At 53.1% G+C, this 15,776-nt stretch overlaps 1 protein-coding gene across 1 annotated transcript; it reads right to left on the bottom strand.

Annotated features, from left to right (window-relative positions):
* On the bottom strand, positions 5,665–14,834 carry CD300LB (CD300 molecule like family member b). The gene is made up of 4 exons (XM_005668631.3): positions 14,403–14,834; positions 9,303–9,632; positions 8,149–8,236; positions 5,665–6,612 (listed from the first exon to the last, which is right to left on the bottom strand). The coding sequence occupies exons 1-4, from the start codon at positions 14,440–14,442 to the stop codon at positions 6,447–6,449; spliced, it is 624 nt and encodes a 207-aa protein (XP_005668688.1). The 5' UTR covers positions 14,443–14,834; the 3' UTR covers positions 5,665–6,446.

Genomic DNA, 15,776 nt, shown 5'->3' with positions numbered 1-15,776 from the left:
TTCCTGCCCACTCCTTACCCCGCCCCTATTGGAGCAACACATATGCCCCCAACCAACCAGCAAGTGTGTCCAAAGACCCCATCCTTCCCCAACCAATCAGCAGGTCAACAGGTGTATGGCAAGGCCACTCCTCATGCTCCTTTGTCTTTGGGCTATAAAAACAGACACGACTCTGTGCCCAGAGTCGACGCTCCCTAATTATCAGGGTGTCGGCCCCCTGTGTTAACAGTGCCGCTTGCCTCAATAAACTTGTCTTTTCTACACCTTGGTTTAAATCCGGAAAATTCTTTTTCCACCCACGTGCAGAGAACGCAGCATTCTATTGCACCTAGAGTTTTCTTTTGAAATTGAAACACTTCCTAACACCCCTTCCCTGTAAGCCACCTTCATTCCAGAGAGAAGATCAAGGGATGGTAACTGCGAAGACAACCAAAGCCCAGCACCGGACTCGCTTATGCCAGATTTGATGACTCTGAAGTGGTCTCAGGACGAAGATACTGTAGACAGCTTACTCAACAACCCTGTCTTCTGAGCCCAACCCGCAAAACCCCTTGCTGTCCCCTCTCAGGAGCAGGACATAGGTTTGAGGAACTAGCCTGCTGTGTCCTCCTTTGCCTGGCAAAGCAATAAAGCTGTTCTTTCTCTGCCTCAAAACTCTGTCTCGGAGCCTTAGCGGTGTCCAGAGGCTGCCTTTTCAGCTACACCTCAAGGGTATCCCCAAAGGCCAAACCAACGAACCCTAAACCCAAAACGAATAGCCAATGGTTTGGGTGAAGTTCACAGACCATCAAAGAAACCATTATATATATATATATATATATATATATATATTTTTTTTTTTTTTTTTTTTTTGTCTTTTTGCCATTTCTTGGGCCGCTCCCACAACATATGGAGGTTCCCAGGCTAGGGGTCTAATCGGAGCTGTAGCTGCCGGCCTACACCAGAGCCACAGCAACGCGGGATCCGAGCCCTGTCTTTGACCTACACCACAGCTCGTGGCAACGCCAGATTGTTAACCCACTGAGCAAGGGCAGGGATCGAACCCGCAACCTCATGGTTCCTAGTCGGATTCGTTAACCACTGCGCCACGACGGGAACTCCCAAAGAAACCGTTTTACAGTGGCGTTCAGTGCATTCAAGATGTTGGACACCCATCACCTCTCTTTTGTTCCGGAGCATCTTCATCATCCCCAAAGGATCCCACCAGCTCCATTAAGGGGGCCTCCCCAGCGCCCCTCCCCCAGCCCCAGGGCAACCACCAATCTTCTTTCCGTCTCTGTCATGGCTATATTGTTGCCTCTTCCAGAGATTCATCTGAGCAGAATCACAGTCTTCATTTTCTGGGTCTGGTTTCCATTGCTTAGCACAAAGCTTTTCCTACCCAGGCATGCCCTCAAGCAGACCAGCAGACCAGCAGGGTGTTTCCAGGGTATCTTTTTAACCCCCACCCCACCCCCTCATGTCCCCTAGGGCGCTCAACACCAGTTTGCAGAACAAAGGAATGAGATAATGAATGGAGAGTCCCAATGAGCCAGAAGGGAGATGGGGGTGCCGCCTGAGGGAGAAAAGAGATCCAGGAGGATTCTGATGACCCCATGTGGCTCCTGAGCCATCCCTCCACCGGCTCTGGTGGGATCAGGATGGCACCAGGGCTGTGTGAGGGTCCCAGGCTCAGCTTCCCAGGAGGAAGGCAGCCAATCAGGGCTGATGATGGCGAGGTCTGAATCTGCGCAGACGCTGCACCCACAGCATATGGAGGTGGTTCTCAGGCCACATCTGCAACCTACACCACAGCCACAGCAATGTCAGATCTGCTTCTGTGACCTTCGCCATAGCTTGCGGCAACATCAGAGCCTTAACGGTATTTATCCAAATGAATCGAAAATGTATGTCCATGCAAAAACCGGCACACAAATGTTTACGGCAGTTTATTCCTAATTTCCAAACTCAGAAGCAACCAAGATGGCTTTTAAGGGAGTTCCCATTGTGGCTCAGAGGGTTAAGAACCCAACTAGTATCCATGAGAATGCAGGTTTGATCCCTGGCTTCACTCGGAACCTTCTTCCCTGCTGGAGTCTGTTTTTCCTGCTTGTTTGCTGTCTGGAGCCCGGGTGGGATCTTGATGGTAGGTTGTTGGGGACTAAGTCTGACGACCAAACTCAGGACACCTGTCCTGGCCATGCTGAGCTGTCCCCAGCCAGGGGGTACAGAGACACAAGGGGGCCAGCGGGAGGCTGGGGGTGGGGTGGGTGCTGCTTATAGGTCTGAGGTTCCTAAGTCCAGGAAAGGTTTGATGAAATGTGGCCAGCAGATGAGGAGCTGGCTGGGGACAGTGCACGGCAGCAGCTGGTACCTTTCCAGGGGCGACCAGAGAGTGGTCCTCAGAGGGGGCCCACATCCAAGGCCCCCTCCCCACTAACACTCATAGCACGAGTTTCGGGGTGCCCAGGAGAGTCACCAGGGCTGCATCTAGACCCCCATTCTGGGAGGGGACTTGACTCCCGGCCTCTCGGGGGCAGGAGTCCGCAGGTAAGGATGTAACCACAACCAGCCATGAGGCTCTGGAAAGCCCGAGGCAGGTGAAACAAAACCAGGTGGACCAGCATGCCCTGGAGAGTGAAGCTTTGGAGGATGGGTGGGGAAAGGGCTGGGAGCCTATGCCTCTAGGCTCCTTTATTAAGAAAACACCCCTCAGGACACATCCTGCATCAGGAAGAAAGGACCCCACATCCTGGTTTGAACTGCTGCTTCTCCCGCCCTGAACCTGCTTCTCCCTGCTCTGGGTGAACTTCCTCTGTGGGTTGTGCAGTGGCTCAGAAAGAAAGGTCCAGGCATAGGAACTCCAGGAGAAGGAGCTCTGCACCCTGCGCCCGCCCTCTCCTCCTCTGCCTCTGCACGGCTTGGTTATAGATGATGCACGTGAGGAGCCGTCCGAGTCTCCAGCTGTTTAAAGGCATGAGAGCTTCTGCATCAGGCTCCTGATGGAAACACATGGGCTGGGAAAATGCTATCCCGGCTCCAGCGCTGGTGTTATTTCATGTCTGTCTTTCTCCCAGCCCCCAGAGTGGGCTCATTAGGCATGTTTTGCTTGAGAGCTTTCATTGGAACCCAAGGGGGGCAACTCCCAGAAGAGTGTGTGTGTGTGTGTGTGTGTGTGTGTGTGTGTGTGTGTGTGTGTGGTGGGGGTGGTGTTCGGGACAGACAGGGGATGCCCACTCCAGTGGATTTTCTTTGATGACCTTATAAAAGGAACAACTCAACCACAATATCTCCAAAGACATTGGGGACTTAGGCAAAATCAATGGTAGGAACTGTGGGCAAACACTGGCACCGCGTGGGCAATCGCCAAGGGCCCCTTCCCCATCTGAGCTGGTGGAGCCACTGGGCTCTGGCTTTGCCTCCTACATATCCCCTGGATCACCAGAATCTGGCTGATCTCTGGGGAAGAATTCCCAAAGCAGGGCTCCGGAGCCTTGGTCCCTAAGGGGGTGATTCAAAGTCTTAGTCTGGCTCCAATTCTGTCCTTTCTGGGCGCTGCGGCATTTTCCAGCCAGTCACTAACCAGAGCCCTAAGCCACGTATCTGGTGGGAGAGAGTTTCTCATTGGCTGAAGGGCAAAGAGAGGATTATAGCCTCCTAGGCAGGGAAGGGACCCAGCTATCTGGCTAGGAACCAGAAGCTTCCCTTCTTTATCTGCTGATGACGCATCTTCCAGTGGCCTCTTGAGGCTGAGAACCAGGGCCCGCCTGTTAGGACAAAGGGCGGGGTGGACATGTCCTCCCAGGTGTTCAAAAGGAGACACTCGCCATAGAACCAGGGAGCAGGAAGGTGGTTACCAGGGGCTGGGGAGGGCTGAGAGGGGGTCGGAGAGGTTGGCCAAAGGGCACAAACTTCCAGTTATAATATGAATCCTTCTGGGGATCGAATAGCATGGGGACGTTGGTTAATCATACTGTGCTGTATACTGGAAACCTGCCGAGAGGGCGGATCTTAAGTGTTCTCAGCACACCAAAAAAAATGTGAAATAAATGAAGAAGAAACTGTGTAGAGTGAGGAATGTGTTAACTTGACCAGGGGACTCATTCACAATCACATACATTAAATCATTTCATGGCACAGCTTTTAAAAAATCACATTGACACCCTAAATCCGTCTATTTTTTACTGGTTTTTAAAAAAAATTTTGTTGGTTTACCGTGTTGCGCCAATTTCTGCTGTTCAGCAAAGCAATCCAGTCATATATATATATATATACACACACATTCATTGTCTTATATTATCGTCCATCCTCGTAAGACATTGTTTTCTATCACAAGACATTGGAGAGAGTTCCCTGTGCTGCACAGCAGGACCTCATTGCTTATCCATTCTAAATGTCATCGTTTGCATCTACGACCCCCAAGCTCACGGTTCATCCGACTCCCTCCCCCTTCCTCTTTGGCCGCCACAGGTCTGCTCTCCATGTCCGTGAGTCTGTTTCTGCTCTGCAGACTGGTTCATCTGTGCCATATTTTAGATTCAACATGTAAGTGACATCATATGGTATTTGTCTTTCTCTTTCTGACGTACTTCACCTAGTATGAGAATCTCTAGTTGCATCCATGTTGCTGCAAATGGCATTATGTCATTCTTTTTTATGGCTGAGTAGTATTCCTTTGTACTTAGGTACCCATCTTCTTTATCTGTTCATCTGTCGATGGACATTTAGGCTGTTTCCAGATCTTGGCCGTTGTGAATGGTGCTGCTATGAACACAGGGGTGCACGTACATACACAAATTTCAGTTTGTCAACTGTACCTCAATACAGCTGGAGGAAAAAACAAGAAGTGCTTCTGTGTGTGTTTGCATGTGTGCGCGTGCGGAGGGGGGCATGTCTCAAATTGAATTGTCCCTCCTCCTGTGCAGCGAAGCTCCCTTTGGTACGAAGACCATGACCCACGTGACACTAAGTGACTGAACCCCAGGGCGTCGTCGCTGTGAATGAGGCCCTTCAAAGAGGCAACGTTCCCTCAGACATTTTTAATTATTAAGGTGATTTAAACAATATCATTTAAGAGAGGCAACATGATTTCCCTTAGACTCTTTTTTTGTTGTCTTTTTAGGGCCACAGCGTGGCATATGGAGGTTCCCAGGCTAGGAGTCCTTGGTTTGGAGCTACAGCCGCCGGCCTAAGCCAGAGCCACAGCAACGCCAGATCCAAGCCTCATCTGCAAACGACACCGCAGCTCACGGCAATGCCAGATCCTTAACCCGCTGAGCGAGGCCAGGGATTGAACCCGCAACCTCGTGGGGGTTCCTCGGGGTCAGATTTGTTTCCACTGTGCCACGACAGGAACTCCTCCGCAGATATTTTTAACTAAATGTAAACAACATTATTTAAAAGAGACTATATCATTTTCCTCAGAGAGTTTTTATAACCGTCCTCCCTGACTTGAGGTAGTTTCTGAGGCCCAGCAGCCCCACGGGAGACCCCCACAGCCACGCTGAGGGGAGAGGGAAAGGCCGGACTCCCAGGTCACAGCCTCTGGGAACCTCCAGCCTTTGAGAGGTGGCGGGGGCCGGGAGCTTGGGGACTCAGGATGGAGGAGAGGAAGGGGAGAAGGGGAAAAAAAGATGGGGGGGGGAGGAAGGAGAAGGAGGGGAGAAGAGATGGAGAAGGGGGGGCGGGAGGATGAAGAATGAGGAGGGGGAGGGGAGGGGGAGGAGGAGGAGGAGGGAGCAGGAGGGGGACGGGGGGAGGAAGACCAGCACTGGGCCCCCTCTTCAGCCCTGTGTAGGCAGGACAGTGTCCTCTCTGGGAAGAGGGTGAGTCCAAACTTTCATGCCCAGAACCAGGACATGCCACAGAATCACCCTCTTCAGGGTTTGCGTCTGTGTGTGTGTGAGTGTATGTGCACACGAGCATGTGTGTGCACATGTGTGCGTGTATGGGTCAGAATTCTCACGGGCTCAAGCCATCAAACCCCAACTTGATTAGCTTCAGGAAAAAAGATTGAAAAGCCCATGTATCAGGCGCTCGGACAGAGAGCGTGCAGAGCTGGACGCAGGGATGCAGGGAGCCGGGGACAGGGCAGGCCCCGCCCCTCTCCTTCTCTCGAGTCCCTGTGGCTTCTCTCTGTGCCGTGGTCCCCGGCGCTGCACCTGAATTCTTCCGGCAGTGGGGACAGGACCGTCTGAACTTGGGCTCCGTCCCAGCAGCTCCCAACATGAGCCCTGACCCCGTGAGGTGGAAGGCGGGGCACTTGCTCCCCGGAAAGCGGGAACAAGGGACGACACAGCAGGAGGGGCCAGAGCAATGTCCCTGAGAGGTGTGCAGGGCAGGGCGGGCAGCCCCCAGGGTCCCCAGCCTCAGTCACTGCATCCTGACCACTCAGAGGTGTTTCTTCCAAGGCCGTGCCTCTTCTGGAGGTGGGGTCCAGGGTTGGAAGGCTCTGCTCACCTGCCAGTCTAAAGGGCTGTGACTTTGGTCAGAGGGTCAGAGGATAAGTTTGCAGAGATGGGCTGTCCCCTTGGCTCCTCGGGGTCCCTCTGAGGGTCCTTCAACCAGAGCACGATGCCGACCAAGACCAGCAAGATGGGCACCTTCACAAACACCAGGAGCACGTAGTGGGTCCTGGGGGAGAGGGGAGAGTGGTCAGAGCCCTGAGCCCCTCCAGCTCCGTCACCCCCAGAGCCCTGACATCGTGGCCAGCTCAGCAAAGCCTGTGACCCCACTCTGAAAACTCTCTTGAATGGCCTCCACTCAGTTTTTGTTTTATGGCCAAGCCTGAGGCATGCAGAAGTTCCCAGGCCAGGGATGGAACCCAAACCATAGCAGTGACAATGCTGGGTCCTTAACCCACTGAGCCGCCAGGGAACTCCGTTAGCTTTTTGGTTTTGCTCTGTACTGGGCCAACCTTCTTTTCTTTTTCTTTTTGTTTTTTAAGGCCACATCTGTGGCATATGGAGGTTCCCTGTTTTGGGGTCCAATCAGAGCTGCAACTGCAGGTCTACACCACAGCCACAGCCACAGCAACTCAGGATCTGAGCTGCATCTGTGACCTACACCACAGCTCACCGCAATGCTGGATCCTTAACCCACTGAGCAAGGCCAGGGATCGAACCTGAGTCTTCATGGATACTAGTCTGGTTCATTACTGCTGAGCCATGATCAGAACTCCCTACCTTCTTTTCTTTTTCTTTCTTTCTTTCTTTTTTCTTTACTTTTTACTTTTTTTTTTTACTTTTTAGGGTGGCATATGGAGGCTCCCAGGCTAGGGGTCCAATCAGAGCTGAAGCTACTGGCCTACACCACAGCCACAGCCACAGCAACTTGGGATCTGAGCTGCTTCTGTAAACACTACAGCTCACAGCAACGCTGGATCCTTAACCCACTGAGCAAGGCCAGGGATCGAATCTGCGTCTTCATGGATGCTAATCTGGTTCATTACTGCTGAGCCATGACGGGAACTCCCTGCCTTCTTTTCTTTCTTTCTTTCTTTTCTTTTTTCTTTTGTTTTTTGTTTTTTGTTTGTTTGTTTTTTCGTTTTAGGGCCACACCCATGGCATATGGAGGAGGCTGGGGTCGATTTGAAGCTACAGCTGCTGCCTACCCTACAGCCACAGCAAAGCGGGATCCAAGCCGCGTCTGCGACCTACACCAAAGGTCACGGCAATGCCGGATCCTTAATCCACTGAGGGAGGCCAGGGCTCAAACCTTCAACCTCATGGTTCCTAGTCGGATTCGTTTCCACTGCGCCACAATGGGAACTCCTCACCTTTTCGAACTGCGCCTTTGTCCAAGTGCCTGCCTCTGCCGTCTCACTGCTCCTGCTAACACCAGCTCCCGGCTGCGAAATCACCCTTCCTGAAGCCTTACATCCCGGAGATTGGGTCTCGTCTCCCTTGGCACCCACGGGGTCATCAGTGCTTTTGACATTGACAGTCAAATGGGCAGACGGTCTGCCGATGTCTCCTCCGTAAGGGATGCTTACAGAGCAGAGGTCTGCAGAGCGGTTTTTCAGGCTGGGGCCAGGCCAGCGGGAGGGCTCTGAGTGTCGATTCTGACTGATGGGCCCCGGCATCACGTGACTGCATGCAGTTCCCAGGCTTGGCTGCCCCATAGGAGAGGCCCCAGGTAGGGGCTGGAGGAAGGACCAGAGCTACTCACCTGATGTAGGGTTTGGAGGACTCGTTTGTACGGCTGTTATCCATATTCCTGGAGAACCAGCTTCCTGACTCGGTCTGAATCGTCCCCTCTGAACACAGGCAAAGCCGGCCCCAGGTTATCTTCACAGACCGGGGGTTCGTGCTCCCCTCGCAGTGTCACCCCTGCCCACCAGCCCATGCAGGAGACCCCCTCCCCGCCGCATCCGGAGGCTTTGTCATTTTGGATTCAGTTCCTCGGGCTTTTCCACCTTTCTGCCGTCATCTGTTTCGCCACACACATTTTCCAGGTGTGACGAGAAATAAAAATTAACTCGGAGGAAGCACTGCCGGGCTCAGGAACAGCTAGTTCCAGGAGTTCCCGTTGTGGCTCAGCGGTAATGAACCCGACTAGTATCCAGGAGGGGGCGAGTTCCATCCCTGGCTCTGCTCAGTGGGTTAAGGATCCTGTGGTGCCATGAGCTGCGGTGTAGGTCGCAGATGGGGCTTGGATCTGGCATGGCTGTGGCTGTGGTGTAGGCTGGCAGCTGTAGCTTCCATTCGACCTCTAGCCTGGGAACCTCCATGTGCCCCGGGCATGGACCTAAACAGCAACAACAAAAACCCAACGACAACAACGAAACAGAGAATTCTGGAAATGGGGCATCTGGTTATTGGAGTGGTAAAGAGAGAGGGCTGCTGGAGGGCTGGTGAGTAAGAGGACCCCTCCCAGTGAACGAGTGACCAGGGCCGGTGATGAAGAAAATACGTTTAGGAGACATTGTGAAGGCAGTTTATGGGAGCAGTCTGGTTTCCAGCAAGGGGAGGCCAGAACCACTCAGGGTGGGCCAGGTTCCTGAGGTTCAGTGCTGGGACCCCTTGGGTGACCCCGGATGTTCCCCAGCCTGCGCCCCACCATGAACTGACAGCTTCTGGGCATGACCATCCAAGGCTGACCACTTCCTAGAGCCATGCCCAGGGACGTGCCCGCAGGTGCCCCAGAGAGACCTCAGGGATGTGCCGGGCAGCCGGGCTGGGCTGCTGCTGCCCTTCGGTTTCTCTCACGCCCCTCCTGTCCATCTGTCTGTCCCCTCTGCCCATGGGGAGGAGGGAACAGGCTCCCTCGCTCCTCCAGTCCTGAGCACTAGGGCCTCGCAGTGCAGACGAGACTGTTCTTACCTGGGTCAATGATCACTTGAACTCGGAAGCCCAGGTCCACCCCGGTCCTCTGTATCCCGCACCAGTAAATGTCCATGTCGTTTCGACGGAGCTGCCACATGGTCACTGAGAGCAAGCGGTGTCGCTGGTCGTCCCTGATGGCCACACGGTCCCCCAGCACCTCTTCTTCTGTTCCTTGGGTCTGAATGAGGATCCTGCAGGTGTTCCACCTGGTCCCGCGGCACCACCACTTCCTGTAGGTCTCCCATCCCGGGTCGTACTGACACTGCACGGTCACCGACCCCCACTCGGGGCCTTTCACGGTCTCTGGGCCTTGGATGGAGAAAGAGCCTGGAAAACAGAATCCCACAGTATAGCTCCTGCTGCCCTGAGCCAGGCCAGATGGATGTCTTTCCTGGCCAACCCCCAACCCCCGGTGACAACTTCTCTGTCCCTCATCTCCTCCAGCTCCCTCGGTGACAGGACTCTGGCCTCTCTGGTCCCCATCTCACTGCATCAAGCCGGGCATCTGATTTTTTGACACTTCTGAACCGCCCTCGTGGGAGGGTGGATTCCCCAGTTTGGAGCATTTTCTGATTTCTAGAAATCATGGCTGACTTCGGGCCCAAGGTGACATCACTACACAGAGAGGTGGGAAGAGCTGTCCCCAGTCTGAGCCAGTGCGAGGCACCTCCCGAACACCCAGGCTTCTCCCTCCAGCCTTCATCTTGCCCCCCGTCTTTTTTTCTTTTTGGCTGCACCTGTGGCATGTGGAAGTTCCTCAACCAGGAATCGCTGGATCCTTAACCGCTAGGCCACCAGGGAACTCCATGGCATTTAAGTCTTTCACAACCAAGATCCCAGTTCTCTGTCCAGTGCCACTTCCTGCCACTCCACCCCGTGAACATCCTTCCCCCACCCCCACGCGCCCTCCCAAGCAGCTGTGTCACCAGCCATGTCCTTCCTGCCGCCTCCTCCAACACCCCCCACGCCCTCAATATCTGCTCCCCTCAAGGTTCAGTCTTTGCAGGCTTATTCCCCTCCCCATCCCAAACGGCTCCCTCCCTTTGCTCCACGGCCCTCTACAGAAACCTGAATGCTGCACTGGTATTATTTTATCATCCTTAACCGTCTCTGTCTCCCTGGCTAGCATCCTCTGTTCCAAAGACCAATGATCTTGTGTTTGTTTTTTCTATCTCTTCCCAGCCCCGGGTCTTACACAGTGTCCCATTAGGTACCACTAATGCCTACGATTGTTTTGAAAAGAAGCTGGTTTTTAGGATCTTGGACATAACAGCTTCAAGTTTAGTCTCAGCTAGAATTTCCATGCCAATGGGAGACGAACAGGGAGGCTAATTGCAGAGCTAAGGCAATAGTAAGTACAGGAAACAAATTCAAATGCTCCCCATGGGAGACCGGGCTAATAAATTATAGTCCATCCACAACATGGTTAAAAGAAAAAAGCAAAGGGAGTTCCCCTCGTGCCTCAGTGGTCAACGAACATGACTAGGATCCATGAGGTTGCAGGTTCAATCCCTGGCCTTGCTCAGGGGGTTAAGGATCTGGTGTTGAGCTGTGGTGTAGGCTGGCGGTTCTAGCTCTGATTTGACCCCTGGCCTGGGAACCTCCATATGCCTCAGGTGCGGCCCTAAAAAGCCAAAAAAAAAAAAAAAAAGAAGGAAGAAAAAGAAAGCAGAGTTTCAATATAGATTATATTGCCAGCAATTATAAACAGCAGTATACGGATACTGGTGCTTTGAAATAGACGTTTCCTCAATCCTAGCTTTGGTGATTTAAACTGACGAGCGCTCACAATGTGACTGAGCTTGTTTTAAAAAATATGTGGCTCTGTGGCAGGCTTTGGCCAGTGAACAGAAACCTACTCTGAAACCAGATCCACGTGCTTTGAAATGGTATTCATCCCACTATCATGGAAAATAATTCAATTTTAACTTATTTCTGTTGCCTCATATTTGCCATTCATCTAGTCTCTACAAACCTATTATTTCTAGAGTTTTGTATAACATGATGATGGACAATAAAATCTCCAAGATGGAAAAAAAATATGTGGGAGGTTTTTCTTTTCTTCTTCTTCTTCTTCTTTTTTTTTTTCTTTGCCATTTCTTGGGCCCCTCCCGAGGCATATGGAGGTTCCTAGTCTAGGGGTTCCATCAGAGCTGCAGCCACCAGCCCACACCAGAGCCACAGCCACACGGGATCCGAGCCCTGTCTTCGACCTACATCACAGCGCACAGCAACGCTGGATCCTTAACCCACTGAGCGAGGCCAGGGATCGAACCTGCAACCTCATGGTTCCTAGTTGGATTCTTTAACCACTGCGCCACGATGGGAACTCCATGGGAGGTTTTTCTAAACAGAGATGATGATGGATGGGACCGCATGCCTACGTGTATGTTCAGGAGTTGGTCTGAAGGAAGAGAGAGGTAGAAATGATTGGACAGCAGGGAGCTGGGAGCAGACCTTGGGGCACGGGGATCATGGGGTCTAAAAGCTGTTTGCATTTCAATTTTTTTGTGTTCCTGCTTCTGAGATAGACTTCCTCCTTCAGGCCCATCCTTCAGGAAATGTATGCAAAATCCTTGGGTGAATAGTCTTCTCTCCAAATCGAGATAAGGGTTGATCTCCAGGTCTGGGCTGATGGAAAGTGACCAATGACACTCCAAAGGAGCCAAAGGCAGCCAAGGGGGAGCTGCGAGCAGAGGTGCCCATGGGGGGCTTGGGAGGTGTCTTCATGAGGCTGGGGGTCTCTGCTGGGGTCCCTGCCAGCCCAAGCTGGGAAGAGTAATTTCTGAGCTACAGGTATGGGCTGGTCATTCTTTTTTTTTTTTTTTTTTTGGCCACGTCCATGGCTTGCAGAAGCTCCCTGCTTCGGGGACCGGACCTGCGCCCCAGTAGTGACAACGCCAGATCCTTAACTCACTAAGCCACCAGGGAACTCCACCCTGGCCATTCTTGCAACACTTTCCAGGTTGGCAAAAGGGGATGAGGGTCTCCTCTTTCACTCTCGGCGTGGTTGGGGGTCAGGTAACCAAGCAGGCGGACGAGAGAATGTTCCAGAAGCGGGGTCATTCTGCCTTCACCCCATCCACCTTCTCTCCCGCCTTTCACAGAAGTCACCCCAGAGTGTCTGATGGTGTCTAGAGGTGAAAACTTGCTAGGGTGGCTTTTTTCCCCGCCTGGACTGACGTCACTCGCCTCCCGCGTCCATTCAGAGCCAGAGGAGCAGGGTTCTCCGTCCCTTCTCGGCAGACCCCACCCTCCCCCAGGTGCGATCAGCCGCAGGGGGGCTCAGCCTTCAAATGGGGGAGAAGTGTGTTAGTGTGGGTGTGCATGGGAGGGAGACTCTGCGTGTGTGTGAGTGTGCGTGTCGCTGTGCAAGTGTGTGTACCATTTTGTGTCACCCTGAGTGAATATACCCACTTGTGTCTGCGTGTATATATGAATGTGTATGTACAAGGGGTGAGCCTGTAGATGGGGAGGGGGTGTGACTGCTTGGGGGGGGTGTGCGGTCCACCCCACGGTGCCAGCGTGCTGTGTGCCTGTGCATAAGAGTGTGTGAGCCCAGCACAGTCCACCTAGGCGAGCTGGACGGTGAGACTAAGCAGGTGGCTCGGGGTGGGTGGGGGGTGTGTCTGAACTCAGATGCAAAGCTGCAGCCCGGGGGGAGCTACAGACCTTCTGAATTACTGTCCTTGGGGAATCTGGGCCCCTTGGAGTCCCGCCTCAGGAATGGGGCCGTCACAGAAAAGCCACCGCCCTTGCAGCTGGTCCACAACTGTCCTCACAAGGCTTCTTCAGGCATCAGTACAACCAAGCATGGTGGCGACACCTCGGGGGTGGCCCACAGCCCTCATCTACCTGCATCACCTGTAGAGAGTTCTATTCTGCCTTAGGGCTGGGAGGGGCTCCGCGAAATCCACTCACTCCCGAAACCCAGGTCCTAGAACAAGGAGGGACAGGGCTCGGCTCTCCTAACTCCTTGGCCCCACGCTCTTTCCTGCAGCCCTTCTGATACCTAGTCTGCTTGTGTCTGCTTGTGTCAGATGGTCAGTCCGCAGGCCTGGCGAGAGGACTCTGTGACCCACACAAGCTTCCACGCTCTGTGACCCCCTGTGCAAGCTTCCACGCCCTCATCTAATGTCCTCTAAGTGTGGGCAGTTGATTTCCACAGAAAAGAAGCCATCACCCATCTGGGTTCCTGAGCAATTTCCTCTGCAAAGTCTCAGCCCCCAGGCACAGGGTCCCGGGCCCTTCATAATCCCCTCCCACTGCCCACCAATCACCCCAAGGCTTTTGCAAACTGGGAGCTCCCTCTGATGAGTCTACCATCCTTTCTCGAGCTTTCCATCCGGGGCCAGTTCCCTCTCCTGTGACTGCTTTTCCCTCTTCTCTGCTGGAAGGGCTGATCCCTTTCTCCCAGGCTCATCTGAGGAACGGCCTCCTTGAGTCTTTCTATAGCTCTGGAGCCAGACCTGCTTGGAACACCAAGCGTACCTCCATCCAGGCCTTAGGGAGTCCTGCCTGTGTCCATGTCTCACCCACCAAGGCCACTGGGCTCCTTTTGGGGTTTTGTTTGGCCATGGCATGTGGAATTTCCAGGGCCAGGGATCAAACCTGTGCTACCTCCTTAACCACTAGGCCACCAGGGAACTCCTCCGCTCCCCCCCCTTTTTTTTTTTTGCTTTTTAGGGCCACCCTTGTGGCAAATGGAAATTTCCAGGCTAGGGCTTGAATCTGAGCTGCAGCTGCCAGCCTACACCTCTGCCACTGCAACGCCAGATCTGAGCTGCATCTTTGAACTACACTGCAGCTCGTGGCAACACCAGATCCTTGACCCACTGAACGAGGCCAGGGGTCAAACCTGCATCCTTAAGGAAACTAGTCTGGTTCTTAACCTGCTGATCCACAAGGGGAACTCCCTCGGCTCCTCTTTTTAATGGTCAATCCTATTTCAGGCACCCGGTGGGCCTCTGCTGAATGAATTAACAAAATCACTTCACGTTTCCTTGGGCATGAGACCTCTCCTGGGCCCTGGACAGACCCTCTCTACGGCCACCCCGCCCCTAAAGCACCAGGTCCCCGAGGCCCCAGCACACTCACCTGGGAGGCTGAGAAGGAGCAGAGCCGGGGGCAGCCACATAGTCCCTCCAACCTACGCCTGCAAAGCACACTCGGCTCCCAGTGGACTCTGGAAGTTCTGCCCGGGCACAGGCTTGCACCCTCTGCTTGTCCAGATTACCTTTGAATTTCTTAATCATTCGCTTCCTTTTATGGAGAGAGTATTTCCTGCTTTTAATTATTCAGCAAAAGCAGAGTCCTTTCATGGCAGGGCTGGTCACAGGGCATGAAAGCCCTCACAACATAGGAAAGAGGAAGTGAGAGGGCTTTGCCGGGTGAGCGGGGGTGGGAGATTTATCTGCAGAAGGGTCAGAGGCATCTGGTCTATGAGGCCTTGGAGTTTAGGAGTTCCCATTGTGGCTCAGAGGGTTAAGGACCAGACGTTGTCTCTGAGATGCAGGTTCGATCCCTGGCTCCCCCCCCCACCCCCTGGTAGGTGAAGGATCCTGCGTGGCCACAAGCTGCCATGTAGGTCGCAGATGGGTCTCGGATCTGGTGTTGCTGTGGCTGTGGCTTAGACCAACAGCTCAGCTCTGATTCGACCCCCAGCTGGGGGATCTCAATGGGCCACAGGTGTGGCTGTAAAAAGAAAACCAAAAAAAAAAAAAAGCCAAGGGTACAACGGTCCAGTCCGGGTGTCAACTCCAGAGGTGGTTCTCCAGGACAACAAAGGGTCTCAGCAGCAGGGAACGCCCCCCTTCAGGTGTCAGGTGAATGCATTTGGTGCACCTGGAGATGCATCTGTTCAGATGTTTATAGCCAAGTGCATAAAAGTACAGACTGTGAGTCTTATATCTTGCAACAGCTTACACTGGAAAAAAAATCTGAAAAAGAATATACAAGTAAATCGCTTTGCTGTACATTTGAAACTAACACAACATTGTAAGTTAAATAATAAATTCTTTTTTTTTTTTTTTTTGTCTTTTAAGGCCCACACCCGAGGCACATGGAGATTCCCAGGCTAGGGGTCCAACAGGAGCTGAAGCCGCTGGCCTTCGCCACAGCCACAGCAATGCCAGGTCCAAGCTGCATCTGCAACTTACACCACAGCTCAGGGCAACCCCGGATCCTTCTTAACCCACTGAGCGAGGCCAGGGACCGAACCCGCAAACTCATGGTTCCTAGTCGGATTCGTTAACTACTGCGCCACAACGGGAATTCCCTTTCTCTTATTCTTTAGAGGACAAATCATGCGGTGCGAAGGGCGTGCCTATCTGCACAGGTCCTGCGTGCCTAGACCAACGCATTATGTCCTCATTCAGCCGACCACATGAATGACTTATGCCTTTAGGTCTTTGTTCTGAAGCTTAAGTCATTTGCCAGCACTGCGACTGTTTTTCAGGCAGGAAGATGGGG

Source organism: Sus scrofa, chromosome 12 (genome assembly GCF_000003025.6).
Source record: "Sus scrofa isolate TJ Tabasco breed Duroc chromosome 12, Sscrofa11.1, whole genome shotgun sequence".
NCBI classification, from domain to species: Eukaryota; Metazoa; Chordata; class Mammalia; order Artiodactyla; family Suidae; genus Sus; species Sus scrofa.
Note: the sequence above shows the minus strand (reverse complement) of the source record. Positions and strands in the feature narration are given on the sequence as shown.